This window comes from Pogoniulus pusillus, chromosome 37 (assembly GCF_015220805.1).
Source record: "Pogoniulus pusillus isolate bPogPus1 chromosome 37, bPogPus1.pri, whole genome shotgun sequence".
NCBI classification, from domain to species: domain Eukaryota; kingdom Metazoa; phylum Chordata; class Aves; order Piciformes; family Lybiidae; genus Pogoniulus; species Pogoniulus pusillus.
The window spans coordinates 1,291,621-1,308,050 of record NC_087300.1 but is presented as its reverse complement, the minus strand read 5'-3'; the positions used below and the strand labels follow the sequence as shown (position 1 = coordinate 1,308,050).

At 55.4% G+C, this 16,430-nt stretch overlaps 1 protein-coding gene across 2 annotated transcripts in view; it reads right to left on the bottom strand.

The window, feature by feature from the left end:
• The window catches only part of RUNX3 (RUNX family transcription factor 3), a 42,597-nt gene extending 32,392 nt beyond the window's left edge, over positions 1-10,205 (bottom strand). For both annotated transcript variants that reach the window (XM_064172574.1, XM_064172573.1), the window contains exons 1-3: positions 9,601-10,205; positions 8,412-8,568; positions 3,385-3,489 (exon numbers count right to left, since the gene is read on the bottom strand). In XM_064172574.1, coding sequence (XP_064028644.1) covers positions 3,385-3,489; positions 8,412-8,568; positions 9,601-9,861 — 523 coding nt within the window. In that variant the 5' untranslated portion in view covers positions 9,862-10,205. The remainder of the gene's footprint in view (positions 1-3,384; positions 3,490-8,411; positions 8,569-9,600) is intronic.
• Between the last annotated feature and the right edge of the window lie 6,225 nt (positions 10,206-16,430).

Sequence of the window (16,430 nt, the reverse complement as noted above, 5' to 3'; positions counted from 1 at the left end):
TTGGGCTGGTGGAGCTTGGAGCTCACTTCCAACCTGGGAAGAACTTGGGCTACAAAGATGCTCAGAGGGCTGCAGCAGCTCTGCTATGAGAACAGGCTACAAGAGTTGGAGCTTTTCAGCCTGGAGAAGAGAAGGCTTCAAAGAGACCTTGGAGTGGCCTTCCAGGACCTGAAGGAGGCTACAGAAAGGCTGGGGAGGGACTATTGACAAAGTCTGGTAATGAGAGGAGGAGGAGGAGGAGGAATGGGTTTGAAGTGGCAGAAGGGAGATTGAAACTGGATATTAGGAAAGGGTTCTTGACAGTGAGGGTGGTGAGAGACTGGCACAGGTTGAGGGGGGTGAGACACTGGCACAGGTTTCCCAGGGAGGTTGTGGAGTACAGAAGCACCCAATGTGATCTTTGATCTCCCTGGAGATGTTCAGGACCAGGTTGGATGAAACCTTGAGTAACCTGTTCCAGCGGGAGCTGTCCCTGCCTATGGCAGGGGGATTGGAACTGGATAAGCTTTAGAAGTCCCTTCCAAACTAACCTATTCTACCATCATCCTCTATGAAGAATGTGATCCCTGCTGGCAGCTCTCACCTCCCGAAGCCAAGCAGCAGGGGTCGGGCAGCACAGAGCATCGCTTTCGCCCGGGGGTTGGCTATCGGCGGGGCTGTAACCGGCTCCGGTCGCCGGAGCGGCTCGGGGGTGCTACAACCAGAGAGCCACCCAGCGGCAGGTTCACCTGGAGAACCGCTTCGCATTGCCAAGCGGAGAGCCCGGATGGGTTTGCAGCAGGTATTTCCACACCGAGGGTTGCTGCAGAGCACCGCAGAGAGGGGGAGGGCAAAAGGGAGTTATTTAATTATTTGGGTGAGTTTCGCGTTCGTTAGGAAAGGTCATCCCAAAATACGGCCAGGAAAAGAAAAGAGGGGGGGGTGTGGGTGGGTGGGTGTTGATTTGGAAGGGGAGAAAAGATTGATTTGAGATGAAAAAAAGAATGGGTTGATTTGGGACAGAAAACAGAAGGGTTTCGATCTGGAAGAGGAGATAAAGAGAAGGGGCCCGATTTGGGAGGGGGGGGGGGGGGGAATAAAAAGGGAGCTCGATTTGGGAGGGGGAAAAGAAAGAGAGGGTTGATTGGGGAGGATAAAAGAAGAAGAGAATTCATTTGGGAGAGGAAAAAAAGAGGTTTATTTGGAAGGGAAAGGTGGGGGCTGGTTTGGAAGGGAGGAAAAAAGAAGGAGGTTTGATTTTCCTTCTGAAAATAAGTAGCTGTCAATTTAATCTTCAGGGTTAAACTGGGAATCAAAAATATTACCTTCACAAGCAACAAATCTATGCTCATCTGAAAACATTTAATCCAACAGAGCACGTCCAGAGTCTAAACTCCTTCAGTCAGGCTGTGGGGGTGCAGGAATAGAGGAGAGCTCCAACTGCGGGGTGAAGGGAAGCAGCAAACAAGCACCACACAGACCTCCTCCAGGAGCCTACACCTCCAGCACAAACTTCTCGAGATCCACGAATCGAGAAGAAAGAACTAAAAGCAGAGAACTGATGACTTTGCAGCCTGGGCTACATCCCAGGGAGGGCAGCCCTGGGGCACCGCAGGGCAGAGCCAGGACGAGTGGCTCCATCCTCTGGTTTTGCCTTATTCTGCCAGACGAAGGCACAGCCTCAGCCCAAGCAGAGCTGGGTGAGTGTGCCCAGGGCTCTGCCCCCAGCTCCCTGCCCGGCCACGGAGCCCTTCCCTCTGTATCAGAAAATTGAAATTAAAGCTGGGGAGTGCTGGGGCCAAGCTGTTGAAATTCAGGAGGAGCAGGAATGATTCAGCAGGGGTTTGGCTATCAGGGAAATCAGAGCAAACCAAACGCGGAGAGTGGCAACTATCTCACCTTGTATTATTATTTATGTATTCCTGAGGATGAGCTTGATGATTATTATTATTAGAAAGGTGATCTGATAGAGCAGATAAGAGGCTGAGCCAGGAGTCAGGAGACCTGGTTTCTATTCCTGACTTGGAAAAGTTGTGAAATTCCCTGCCCAAGCCCTGTCTGGTTTCCCTCCCAGCCCTGGTCCCGGTGGCTCAGCAACCCACCACGACCCACCTTTAATCACCACCGCAGCCCCACAACAGGGCCCTGCCTTGTCTTTTGGGCTTAAAAGCAAAACCAAGAGCCTTGCACTGCCCAGGCTTTGCTAATCCAGCCCAGCAGCTTGACAGGCTCCCGGCAAGCCTCTCCTGCTTCAAAATGGAAATCAAGGGGGAAGGAAAATCCAAACAACCCCAACATGAATCAAACCCCCTCGCTGAGGCAACAGCCTCCACCTGGCCTGACATCAAGGGGCACCAATGGCCCAACGACAGCATCAACAGAAGATGTTTTCTGAAGCATGTTTAGAAGGATCAAGCAGTTTCCCTTCCATTTGGGCACCGACAGCTTTACACGCAAAGGGAACAAACTCTGCTTTATAGTCCCTGGGGTGCTGCTGAGCGAGCAGGAAGGTGAAGACGGAGCAAAAAGCTGGAGAAGGAGGTCCTAGGGATGGGGTCCCACCCACAGAGTGGGGTCCCAGACAGCAAAAAAGCCACCTACTCCTGGCAAAAAAAGGAAACTCCTCCAGCATTTCCCTGCCCTCCTCGGATCGTGAGAAGTGCCAAGGAGGGGCTCGAACCAGCCTGATGCTGAAAACCAACCCAGCGAGGGCTGCTCGCAGCTGCCTCTCCGAAGAGCCACCCTCAACCAAGAGGCATCAGCCTGCGCCCAGGAACCTGCTCGATCAAAACAGAGACAATTCTGTGGTTGAATCATCTCTTTGGTTTTCTTGAGCGACGCAGCCCCCAGCCACGGGCACTGCCAGCCAGAGCCTTTGACAACCCGAAAGCGAAACCGCCACTAAACCCAAAGGGGAAGGCGCTCGCCGAGCTCTCCTGGGCCAGACAAACACAAGCACAGTGTGGAGGAAAGTTGCCAATATGTTTAGCCAGGCACACAGCATCCCTGCCGTTTTGCAACCCCTCTGTGTGCCACCGAGTTTGAGTCCTTTCTAATTTTGCCCCTGATGCCCAAAGTGTTGCCCCTCCCATGTCCCGACCACCACGAGGAGCAGAGCAGTAAAATCACCCCCTCGGGATGGGATGTGAGAGCCAGCAGGGACACTGCAGCGTCCAGAGAAAATCCAGGCTGCCAAGCCATGCCCACTGCAGCGTTGTGCTCCTGGGGCTCGCTTGGCTTCACCAACATCTCCTTATCTCCGCACACTGCTGGTCCTGGCTGCCTTTGCCTGGCCGCAGAGACATCCTGCATCCTCTGGCCGCGGAGAGCTCGGTCCCCTGCGCACACACTCCCTCCCTTTCCCGGTGCATTTCTGAGTGCTGCCAAATAAAACACATCACTCACTTCGTGGCTCCCGGGGTCCGTCCACAGTCACTTTAATGGCTCGGTGATAGGTAGCGACTTGGGTGGGGTTGGTGAAGACAGTGATGGTCAGGGTGAAGCTTTTTCCTGAGAAGGACGGGGGGAAAGATGTGGGGAAAGAGAGAAAAAACAAACAAGAAAGCACAGTGTAAGAGAAATGAGGATATTCACATGGGCTCAGCTCTTGCGGCAGCAGAAGGCTCCTGCTGGAGCAAGCTCAGACACAAGTCTCCACAGCCACCGAGCTCCACCACACACATCATTTAATTTTATGAGACGTCGCTGCCGAGACACAAAGCTGGGACGGCTCCCGCTGGGCTTCAGCTGGCTGCAGCAGAGGGAGCCTTGGACCTGCTTCAGAGCAGGAGCCAGGACCTTCCTAGAGCAAAAAGTCACTTGTCCCCTGCTTCCCCTGCCCTGTCCCCATATCGACCCCTCCACCCACAGCAGCTTCCTGGTGCCTTCCCGCTCTAGATGCTTCCCTTTTTCCCATGGGAATCCTAGCCTGAAATGCAGCTCTGGATGCAGAGCTCCCTCTGTGAGGGATGGATTTGGGTCCTGGCACCCATGGGATGTTCCTGCTGGAGCAAGGTGGTGCTGGCATTTGTGAGGGGATGCTGGTGGGTATGTGTCCGTGGATGCCCCCCACAGGGACATTGACCCTTGGAGGGGATCTGCACTGGGGTCTTGGCCATTCAGCTACTCACTTACGTGAGCCAGGGCTAGAAGCTGGAAACTGAACCTGGCCAGCTTTGGTGCCCAAAAGTGGCCACCAAACAGCTGACTGCAGAAACTGTCCCCTTGTCCCAGCTCTCACAAAAGAGCAGGAGACTTGCTGCTGGGGAAGAGTTCAGACACCACCATGGGAGCTTCCAGAGATGTTTCTGAAGCACTAAGCTTGTCACCTTAAAAAACAGGGGTACAGCAGTGGAGTTCTTGGGAGCTCAGTTTCGCACAAACACAACCCTTGCTGTAGCACAACAGGTTTCCATCTGCAGCCCAAAACCCATTTGGGCATCAGAGGAGGTTTATCCTCCCTCTCTCCTCTCCCAGCACCTGTCCACAACCCAACCCCATTCACCTTCCACAGCCTTGGCATCTCCATCTCACATTCTCCTCCCTTTCCATGTCCAGCTAATGGGGTGGCTTCAGGAGAGCAGGAGGAAGACTTCTCCAGGGGAAGGACCTCTGCTCTCCCACAGTCTCCCTGGACAGGGATTCCCTCGGGTAAAGGAGGGAGGCTGCACAGGCAAGGGAGCAAACCACTCTACCCCCCCACCCTCCCTAAAGCAGTCATCGTGGGATTTCAAAGGCATAGAGTATTTCAGAGGTCTAAATCCCAGCAGGAATTAGGCTGGAAATGCGTGAGCAGTAGCCCTTAGCTCCCCCAGCCTTCATTTCACAACTAATAAATGCAGTAAGAAACCACCTCCCTTCCCTTTTCCCCTAAAGGGATTAGGGGTTTTGGCTTCAGACTCATCTGTCTACAGAGCTGGACCCGAGAATACAGAACCAGCACTTATACTGCCAGAAAGAAAGGGGGGAAATAAAGGAGGGGGGAAAAGAGGGGGGGGAAAGAGGAATGATAAAAGGAAAAATGTAATTCTCTCTTCTGGAGAACATCCTGCGATCAGCCCAGGTGGGAGAATTCCTCTGTGGATGCGTTGGAAAGGGAAATCCTGGCTTTCAAGCAACAAGCAAACATCAATCCCTGCGCTGCCTCGGGGCTAAACTCTGCACCAAGTTTCAGTTCATTTTCTGCACCAAAACGACCAAAAAAAAAAAAAAAATCATTTCCCACCCTCCCGAGCATAATTTCAGTCCCCACTGGAACGATTCTGCTGACAACTTGCGCGGAGGAGCCGAGCAGCCGCAGCCGGGCGGTGCATAGGCTCCCGGGTGCCTGCACGGCCGCGTAAAACCCAACCAACACCGAGGGCTTGTTGGCAGAATCTTTGCCGAACAGGAGTGCAGGGACGAAGATTATTAGGAGTAGTTGTTTAGGAAGTTCTGCGGGAGGAGGGAAGGGAAAGGAGCCGGCAGCATGCAGGCAAAGTCCAGCTTGTGAGCCGCGCAACGCTGAGCCCGGCAGCTCCTCGCCCAGCTCCCCGCAAACTGCTGCATCACCTCCGTTTGTATTTCGAGTATTTTATGCTCCGTGGGCAGTAACTTCCCTGCATTTCGGTTCTGCAGCCCCTGCTCTCCGCCCAGCAGCTCTCCAGGGAGGGCAGCCGCAGCACAGAGCCTGCCAGGCCGTTTTTACGTCTCTCACCAGCTCGCAGAAACCCTCCCATGAATCGAAAACGACAATTATTACTCAGCATCATTTTTACTCATTTCCCGCCTTCTTGGGAAGCTGAGCTAAGGTTAATCACTCCCACTCTGCCCCAGCCCCACTTTGCCGGCTGAGAGGGGCTGGATCCCAGCTCCTGGGTGGGTTTGGAAGCACCTACGGCTCCCTGAGGATATTGCGGCTGGGAGAGCAGCATCCTCCTGGCTTCGACTTTCGTTTCACGCCAAGATCCGAGCAGAAAAGGGGTTTGGGGGTTGCTGTTATGGTTTTTTTTGGAGCAAAGCTTAGAAGCAAACGAATCCTTCCCCCGTCTGTTTGTCTCTCACAGGGGGATGGTAATTTTGGAGGAGCTCGGGCAACGACCTGCTCTTCCCAGCTCGCATTGCCGGGGAACGATCCTCAGAACGTTAATTTCCATAGTGCCCACTCTTGAACCATTTCAGCTCACGTTTAGAGCTGCTCTGGTTTGAAGGGCTCCTTGCAGCTCAGGCTGCTGGCTGTGCGTGTTTACAGACGCACACGTCCACGCATCCAGTGACACAAACACACAGAGCTCTGCTCCGACAAAATATTTTGCAGCAAAATCAAATTTCTGCCAGGATAAACGAAACCAGCACCAGGCTTGCAGGGATTAAGCCAAGAAAAGGGAAATTAAGTGTGATGTTCAGAATAAAAACGCCACAGAAACGATTTTTCGTGTTAAATGGATCCGAAAGAGTCGGAGAGGCTCGGCTGTACCCGGGGAGCTACAAACGTGCTTTGCCCTAAGAGAAAACCCAACTGTGCCACCTCCGCACCAGCCCCAGGGAGCTCCGATGGGGTTAGAGCTCTGCGAACGTTACAGAGCCTGATCCCAGGACAATATACTTCTAAGAACTAAATAATATATCAGCACTTGAGGTACAGTCCTCGCTCCAAAGCCTTTTAGAGGCAGCGGAGGTGTTTTCACTGCTGCAATGAGCCTTTGCCAGGACCCTGCCCAAGGAAAGAGTCTCTTCACTGAAGTGCTTCCTGAGACAGCAAACTACTGTGAATTGAGAGCTTGGGACTGCAGAGGAGGAGAGTTAGTAATGAATTCAAGGGTCAGGCTGAGCTTGGGTTGCTTTCAGCTGGGAGATTTGTGTAATGAGAATTAAGAGAAAAGGAAAAACTAAGCAGACAACCCACCCGAAAAGCAGAAGGAAGCGAGCCTAAGGGAATAATTGATTACAGAAATGAAAGCTTAATTCATAAAAGGAGAAAATAAAACCCCAACACACCAAAACAACAAACCAACAAACATTTTCCATCCATCAACCTGCAACCAGTTAAGTGGAGAGTTTTAAAAGAAACTGCAACATAGAGAAGGAGCCAACAGGAAAAAGGAAATGTATGAAAGAATGTAAACTATTCCAGTTTCATAAAGAGGAACAAGTAAACAGTTATTACATGCAAATAATTCCTAACATCGGTGCTCCTAATTAATGCAGAGAAGTCAAAATATAGCTGACATCGTGTGTGGATGTTCGAAGCCTCGGCGAGAACGCTGCCATATGGCCATTAAAATGTAGTATTCCCCTTTCAGTTTAAATGAGCAATTAAAGGGCTCCGCTCCGCAGCGTTTATTGGGGAGGAAAGGCTGAAAATTCTCTTTATCCGCTTCGAAATTCAAGTAGAATCCGGCTGCTAGGGATGAGGTGGGAAGGCTCCGCTCCCCCTACCCGCTCGCCTTCCGTGGGTTTGGAGGATTTCTTTCCCTCTCCCGGGATGGCACAGCCCTGTTTCCTTCACTCTGTGTTTAGGGAAAGCCAGCAGCGTGATCCGGCTGAGGCTGAATGATGGAGCCAACCTCCGTGGGCAAAAAGCAGAATTCCCCTCCCTGCTTTTTTCCACGCAGCAAAACGTGGAGAAAATAAACGATTTTTCCCCCTAAAAAAACCCACCCCCGAATTCTGCCTGGGTCCCGCATCTCCCGAGGGAACTGAGCTTGCCTGCAGCTCTGCCCGCTGCGGGTCCTCCTTGCCGAGACCCGGGTTAGGATTTTACTTTAAATCCTGGATTTTGCACCATTCCAAGAGCAGCTGCCAGGTGGGTTCGGTCCCTGAGCAGAACCACCTGCGGAGGGGCCGCACCGTGCAGGCACCGCTGCTGCCTCCTTTCATCTCCCCGATGAGAGAAATTCGAGCTCAAATTCTTGACGATTTGGAACAAAATAGGGAATTTATTTTTGCTTAATTTGTTTTTGAGGATTTGGGATAAAATCAGGAATATTTAGGCTTAAATTTATGAGGATCTGGGATAAAACCTGGGGGAATTAGGCTGCTTAACAGCCCATGCACCTGAGAGAAGCTGCCTTACTCCACCGCGCAGGTTTTACAACGAGGTTGGGATTTTTTTTTCCCCTCCACCATCCTTTCTCGACCTCTCAGCGAAGGGAAAATCCAGGGATGAGCGGGGAAGAGCCGGGGGAGGGAGAGGTCGGCAGAGGCTGCTCCTGCATTCCCTGCTGCATCCCGCTCGGGATGTGGTGTGGGGCTGGGGGTAGAGGTTCGTCCCAGTGTGACAAAACCATCCCGCAGCAACGAAACCAGCGGTGGGTGAGCTGCAGCCTCTTACCATTACATCGAACGAAGCCAAATTAAAATGAAATTAGTTAAAATTAAAGCTGTTTTTTTTTCCCCTCTTTCTCGCCTAAAAAGCCAAATAAAAAAGGAACCATTTCCCGGCCGGTACCTACCCCTGCCGCTTCTGCCAACAAATCGGAGGTCGTTAAATCTCGCTACTTGGTTTTTCATCACGGCGGAGGCGTTGCGGAGCTCGGCCGAGTAGTTTTCATCGTTCCCTGCCATGACCGTCACCACCGTCCCATCGGGGACATCTCCGAGCGCTACGACCTAGGGCAACACGAGAGGATTTTAGGCTAAAAATGCTCGCGGTCGGAGCTAACCTGACCTACGGTTTCGCCTCTAAAACCACCCCGAAACCAAAGCAAAACCAAAAGCAAGTCGAGCCCCTGAGGAAGGCTGAAGGAAGGGGAAATGAGCTTAAAAACAGGGTTTAAAGGAAAAACGGTTTTCGTGGGATGGGGAGGTGTGCTCGGCCCGCTCTCGGTCCCACCATGGGGGTGTGATGCTTTAATTCTGGTTGATTTGGCGGGGGTGGAAATCAAGTGCTGTCGAGAGTAGGGCGGCCGCCGCCGGGGCCTCGTAGCTCTGCGCCCGGCCCGGGGGAAGCATGGGGAGCAGGCGGAGGGGCCGAGAAGGAACCTCCTGCAAGGGGAGCAGCACCCCGGGCTGCCGGCACCGGTACGGCCGGAGGAAGCCGTTTCCAAACCCCTTCACATCCCCGGGAATCTGATGCCGTCCTGCCTGGCTCGCCCTGGCTCTCCTCACTCTCATTTTTGGCTTTCTTCGCCTCAACATCGTTCCCTGACGCCCCGGGCTGCGGCGGCGCAGCGGCGGCAGTGCCCGGCCGAGGACGTCCCTTGGGGTCACCCCGTCCCGATGGAGCGGAGCCGGGCTGCCGCGGGGAGCCCGGGGAGAGCAGCTCGGTGCCGATGCTTCAGCTTTCTGGTTTCTTTTTGCAGATTAGATCTGCTTCGCCTGCCTCTCTCTCTCCCAGGAAGGTAATTAACCTCCACTCTCATTAAACTTCAAAGTTGCCTGAGAGCTCCTAACTGTACGGAATATCTAAGATGCTGTGACCGCGGGGCAATGCGGAGACTTGATTAAAAATAATAACCCGGGCTCCCTTGTGAAGGTGATGTCAGGAGCGAGTTAAAATGAAAGAGGGCAAAAGGCGAGCGAATTGGTGCGAAAGGCGAGCCCGGAGCCGGGCCCGGTCCCGGTCCCTCCGAGACACCACCCCCACCCCCCACTCCGGTCTGGCCACAGACTCTTCGCCCCCAGCCCCAGCTCGCCGCTTACCTTGAAGGCGACCGGTAGGGTCTTGTTGCACCTCCAGTGGGACGGCAGCACGGAGCACAAGAAGTTGGGGCTATCGGTTCGCACCAGTTCGCCGGCGTGGTCGGCCAGTACATCCACGACGGAGCGGACTTCGGGCCGAGCCCTGGCTCCCGGTGCGGCGGCCCCCAGCGCTCCGCTGTTCTCGCCCATTTTGCCGCAGGGGAAAGCCGTGGAGGGGGGTGTAAAGCGCCTGCTGGTGCTCGGGTCTACGGGAATACGCATCACAACGGCGGGCGTCAGGGAGCCGCCGCGGCCCAGGGGTACGAGGAGGGACCTGGCGGGGTCCGGTGCCCACCGCTCAGTTGCGACGGGGTTCGGTAGCGGGGCGCGGCGGGGGCAGCGGCGGCCGAGACCCGCGCTGCCTCGTTCCGTCCCGGCAGACCGCCGTCCTCGGCGGGGCGGCGCTAAGGAAACGGTGCGGGTCGTTGGCTCCCGCCCGGTTCTGGGCTCCGTTCCCGGTGGTTTTTCTGCGGTCCCGTCCGGCCCGCCCGGGAAGAGACGGTGCGGAGCCCCGGCAGAGCCACGTCGCGGTCGGGCACCCTCGGTCGGGCGGCCCCGAAAACCAGCTCCCAAGTGTCAGCCGCGCCGCCCGGTACCGTATTTACTGCCGGCCCCAGGGGGGGCGGGCCGCGCCCTGACGGACGAGGCGCTGCGCCAATGGGGGGGGGGCCGCGGGGGTCCTTCGCCCCTCCCGCCAGCTAGCGCCCGCGGGACAAAGGGGCGTGGTCGCTGCTACGAGGCGTGGCCTCGGCCGGTGCAGGCGGGGCTCCGGCAGTCACGCCCCGGCGGGGCTGACCCGGCGGGGGGGGGGGCGGTCGCACGTCGGGGCCCCAGTGGCTTCTCGCCGCCGTCACCACCGGAGGGTTTTGGGGCGCGATGAGGCCGGTTTGAGGCTGCAGCCGCTGCCGTGCAGAGGGGCTGGAAATACAGGGCGAACCCTGCCGCCTCCCCCTCTGCCAGGCGCGCCCGCTGCCCCCTCCCCGCGGTGGCTCGGCCGTGGAGGGACAGGGGGAAGCGGCGGCCGCGGGGCAGCCACTGGCGGCCACTGGCGCAACCGCCGCCGGCGCGGGTAGCTCGGTGCAAACCGCTGCTCTCCAGTCTGCACACTCCAAATAAATGAAAACCGCCTCATCTCCGGCGGCCCCGGGGCGCCCGCAGCCTCCGGTGCCCCCGGTAGGTCCTACGGGGCTGCGGCTGCGGGCAAAGCCGATGGCTCCGGCCGGACTCGTTGGCGACAGAATTCGTGGCGAAGCCACGGTTCTGCGGGAACACAACGAAGGCACCGGTTTGCTCCACTCCACGGCTGCCCGCGGTGCCGCGGCCGCGGAAACGCCGAACCGCGGAGTGGACGAGGGAGAAGAGGAGGGAAGAATCGGGGCCAAGGCGAAGGTTTCTCTGCCCAGTGGTTTCCTGGTGGGACTTCGCTCCACCGGGGGCTGCCGGTGGTGTTAAGAGACCGAGACGGCCCGTAGGAGCGGAGCCGGCTTGGCCACAGCGTTCCCGGTTCTAGACTGCCCGGTGCGAAACGCAATTTTTCATTAAACCGAAACAAAATAAACCCAGGGACGCCCCAAAGTTCTCCTTCTTCTGAAGTCCCCCCGCAAACTAAGACACCATCCTCCTCCTCAAGCCGCGGTGCCTGGGTGGGTGGAAGCGGGCGGGCTCCGCATCTCCTGCTCGCCATAACCCAGACACCTCCCCGGTTTGCCCCAAAGAAATAAAAATCGCGAGGGGTTTGTGCTTCGAAGGAGCGAACCAACAGCGAGCCGCTAACAACCGGGACAGCGCCGGTGGCTGCACCGGCCACCCCCCTGGCAGAGCCCGGTCCGTCGAGCCGGTGGCGCGGGCAATTTAGAGCTCAGCTTGTCTCGGGGGGATGCCGCCAGCCCCTCATGCCTCCCGCAGTTACCGGCCCTCACATTTTGCCCTTTTTAGGTGAAAGCTGCTGCCGGGTTCCGTTCTATTTTTCACCTCTCTTTCAGCAGCGGCGGGGGGGGGGGGGGGCCCAGACACTCCGGAGCTGCGGAAGAGGAGGACCTGATAGATCCGGACGGAGTTTGTTGAGGGTTCGGTCCGACCCCATCCTGGTACCCTGATACCCCCCACCCCGGGGAGCAGGGAAGGCAGGGAGAGGGATGAGCAGAGCGTCACAGAGCGCATGCTCGGCAGCTGCAGTGCCGCAGCATCGCCGCTAGTTTGCGCTAAGGCTTCGCTACGGCAGCTCCGCGACGGGGCGGCCGAAGGCGCTCCGGGACTATCTCTGGACCGCTGACCCCACTCCTGGTCTGCTGAATAACCGCAGCCCGAACAGAGCCGCTTCCCGGCAGCGAGATGCTCGTTTACAGGTTTATAGGATCACAGAGTCGCAGATTGGTTTGGGTGTGCAGGGATCTTTATCGAGTTCCAACTCCCCTCTGCAGCCGGCAGGGACATTTGCAACTAGAGCAGGCTGCTCAGAGCCCGAGGCAACCTGACCTGGAATTGTTCCAGGCATGGGACATTTCCCACCTCTCTGGGCAGCCTGGGTCAGTGTCTCACCACTCTCAGTGTAAAAGATGTCCTCCTTGTCTCCAGTCTGATTCTCCTTCTTTTAGTTCGAATCATCCCCCACCAACCCTGTCCTGTTACAACAGACCCTGCTCAGAAGTCTCTCTCCATGTTCGTTACTGGCCCCTTTAAGCACTGAAAGGCCACCAGAAGGTCTCCCTGGAGTGTTCTCTCTTCCAGGCTGAACATCCCCAACTCTCTCAGCCTGGCCTCACAGCAGAGCCCCTCCAGCCCTCCCAGCATTGCTGTGCCCCCTTCTGGATCCCTTCTAACTCGTTCATGTCTCTCCTGTGCTGAGGACTCCAGAGCTGGCCCCAGCATTGTAGGTGTGATCTTAGCAGAGCGGACTAGAGGGACAAGATCGCCTCTCTCCACCTGCTGGCCACACATCTTTGGATGCAGGCCGGGGTTACATTCCCTGCCTTTCCTGCTCTGGCACTTTATCCACCCCGTGCCCACTCACAGTCCTGCATCCACCCACTTCTCCAAGCTCTTTTTATGTTGGCAGCAACCTGTTGGAAAGGGCACCCAAATTACTTCACCTTGGTATCCTCAGAGCAACATGCAACTGCCTCCCCAAAGCACCCTGACCCACAGCCTCCCTTGGCAGCCTGCTCCAGGCTCTGGCAACCACTGGAGAGGGTCCAGCAGAGGCTATGCAGATGCTGAGGGGCCTGGAGCATCTCTGTGAGGAGGAAAGGCTGAGAGCCCTGGGGCTGCTCAGCCTGGAGAAGAGGAGCCCAAGAGGGGACCTGATCAATGTATACAAATATCTGAAGGGTGAAGGACAAGAGGATGGGGCTGGGCTCTTGCCAGAAGTGGCTACTGACAGGACAAGGGCAAGAGGCACAAACCAGAACACAGGAGGTTACACTTGACCTTAAAGAGAAACTTGTTTGGTATGAGGGTGCAGAGCCCTGGAGCAGGCTGCCCAGAGAGGCTGTGGAGCCTCCTTCCCTGGAGAGCTTCCAACCCCACCTGGGCCTTGTGATCCCGAGCAAGACGCTGTGGGTGCCCCTGCTTTAGTGGAGGGGTTGGACTGGCTGATCTGCAGAGGTCCCTTCCAGCCCCCACCGTGCTGGGCTCCTGTGGCTGCTGTTCAGCAGCAGCTCTGCTGGTCCTGACTCAAGGAGGAAGCTTTCTATTAAAAATTCATCACAGCCTCTGCCTCCAGCTCTCAGGAGCCCTGCGCTCAGTGGGACCATGCGGCTGTCTGGATCTGTTTTGTAGTTAAGGGAAGGGGATCTGAGAGCAGCAGGCAGGGAGGCAGCGTGCTATTCATTCATAAATCACACAGCAGATGCTGGGGCCAATGGGGTGCATGATGGTGACAGTTTTTAACCCCTGAGTGTCACCACTAAAAGGGGCTCCCATGGGGCAATTACAGGCACTGCAGGCAGAGGTTCCTGCGGGAGGAAGCTCGTGGCTCAGGGGAAGAAATAAGGGGAAACTGGGGTGGGGGAGAAGAGGCAGTGGCTGCCCCAGCCATAAATCAGGGGGAAGCCTGTGCTCGGGCGAGGGACCAGCTCCCAGAGCCTGTTGACGACTCCAGCAGTGCTGCACTGGGCTCTGCTCTGCTGTTGCTGTGCCCCAGGCTCGGATGATGCCCACAGTGGGGGAAACCCTTCTCAGCACCTGCTTCCAGGGCCAGGACTGCAGCTTGGCATCAAATTCTGAGCCAGGACATCCATTAACCCCATGGGAGCCACAGCTGCTGAGTTCCACCTCGCTGTCTGCACAGGCAGGAGGAGGAGGAAGATATTTAGAAGGAGTTTTTGAAATGCTGTACCAGGGGAACCCAATCTGAGATTCTCACCTGGTTGCCTGGGGCCAAGTTTCAAGGCATGAAGTGACATGAAGAGAGGCAATAGCTTCAGATTGGAAGGAGCTGGATTTAGTTGAGAAACTAGGAAGAAATTCTCCCCCATGAGGGTGGTGAGACACTGGAACAGGTTGCCCAGAGAAGCTGTGGAGGCTCCATCCCGGGAAGTGGTCAAAGCCAGGTTGGGTGGGGCCTTGAGCAACCTGGGTCCCTGCCCATGGCAGGGAGTTGGAACCAGATGGTCTTTAATGTTGCTTCCAACACAAAGCAGTCTATGACTCTTTGGTTCTTTCACCATCAACTCAAGGACAAGGAAAGGCCATGGCAGAAGTGGTCATTGTCTCTCCTGACAGCTCTGGGGCTTGCCTCTCCTCCCAGTTTCCCTCATTTTGTACCAGAGCAATTTATTATCAATCCTTACCTCCTTCAACATCCCCAGGTAGACACTTCACACATATGTGCACCTTCACATGTGGTCATCCACACACATGGGCACCTCCACATGTGTGCTCAGGCACCTGGGGACCACAGCAATGAGCCCCAAGGGCTCACAACAGGACCAATCAGGAAGGATTTATCATCTCTCTAAACGAGAACCAGGACCCACCACTGCCCCAGCACCATCCCATGGTGAGCACCCTGAGCTCTGCAAGCAGCACCAACAGCTTGGGGTGGGTTACTCAAAAGCTGTGAGGCTCTCTACAGCTGCCTGAAAGGAGGTTGGAGTGAGGTGGTGGTGTTGGTCTCTTCTCCCAAACAACTAAAGACAGGAGGAGAGCAAATGGTTTTAAGCTGTGCCAGAGGAGGCTTAGACTGGACACTGGGAAAGATTTCTGTACCAAGAGAGTGGTGAGACACCGGAACAGGCTGCCCAGGGGGGTGGTGGAGTCACCATCCCTGGAGGTGTTCAAGAGGCTGCAGATGTGGCACTTGAGGACGCAGCTCAGCAGCTTACAGCTGAACTCGGTGATCTCAAAGGTCTTTTCCAACCTTTACTGATGCTGTGCCTCTGAGTGACTTAAGAGCACGAGTGCTATTGACGTGGCTCTGAAGTCACCAAAGTGCCATTCTTCATTGTCTGGGGCCACGATTCTCCTCTGCCCACAAGAGCCTGCCAACGAGGAGCAGCACGTCCAGGGCTCACATCCTCTGCGCTATTGATAGCGCTGGAGCTGTCTTGGAGCGTGGGTCCCATCTGCCACTTCCACTCCTTCTTTTTCTTTTTCTTTTTTTTTTTTTTTTTTAAAGATCCTAATGACTGTCAGATCCTTTTAGCCCTTAATTAATTTCAGAGTTCAACTGCAAATAGGAAACAAGGCAGCTTTTGCCCTTACGCATACGAATATCGCTGTTGCATTTCATGTGGTCGCTGGAGGAATGCTGTTATTCATTCCTGCCTGCAATAAAAGCCACATGTTTTTAAAACTTTGCACTTGAAAAAAAGGAAAAAAAACTTTTTTTTTTTTTTTTTTTTAGGAAAGAAATCAACTATGTTTTGTATGCATGGCATGAGATAAAAAACTGGTCATAAATATTCAAAGAACACTCGGAGCTTTATGCTGGGTTTTAAAGCGAGCAGAGAGAGAGAGAGAGGGGCAAGGGAGGCCTGGAGTCGGTGGAGAATGAAAGCCCAAAGCTCCTTTAAGAATGTGCTTATGCAGAGAAAAGGAACTATTCATGCAAAGGTTATGGAGCACCTAAGGACATCCCATCTCCTCCCAAAATGCCCAAAGGTGGAGAGCACAACTGGAAACATTGGGCTTTGTTCGGAGCTATTTGAGTTCATGGCAGCTTCTCTCTCCTCGAGGCTGTCAGAGGAGGGTTTGGGGGGTGTGATGCCTCGTGCCAAAGCCCGTGGGGAATGAGGACTCTTTTTGATGGAGACATCTCCAGTGGAGCCATTCCTCAGGTTGGAGGGCAGGAGGTTGAAGTCATGGTGAGCATTTCATGGGACTCCTGCCATTATCAGGGAACCACAGGATGCAGCCAGCTGGGAGAGACCTCCAAGCTCCTCCAGGCCAGCTCTTGACCCAGCACTGAAAGGTCAACACTAAACCATGTCCCTAAGCACCATCCCCACACACTGCCTGAACACCTGGGGGGCACTTCTCTGGACAGACCTTTCCCAGATCCCCCACCCCAAAGCATGGCACAGCTAAAACCATCAGGGAAGGGACTGAGTGCTGGGTCTGTGGGCAGTGCCCCTGTGGCAGCTGTGCCGCTGGAGCCCGAGGTGGTGCCAAAGCCTTCAGAACCCAAAAGGCAACGTGGGGAGAAATAGAGAGAAAAAAATTCCAAAGGAAAGAAAAGGGGAAATGTCTGGATGGTGAAAAGAGGAACTGAGAGGCACATGACAACGAGAAAAGTACAAGAGGGTGGACACAGGAAAGCACACTGTGAGTTCTGACTCCGAGCAGAGGCA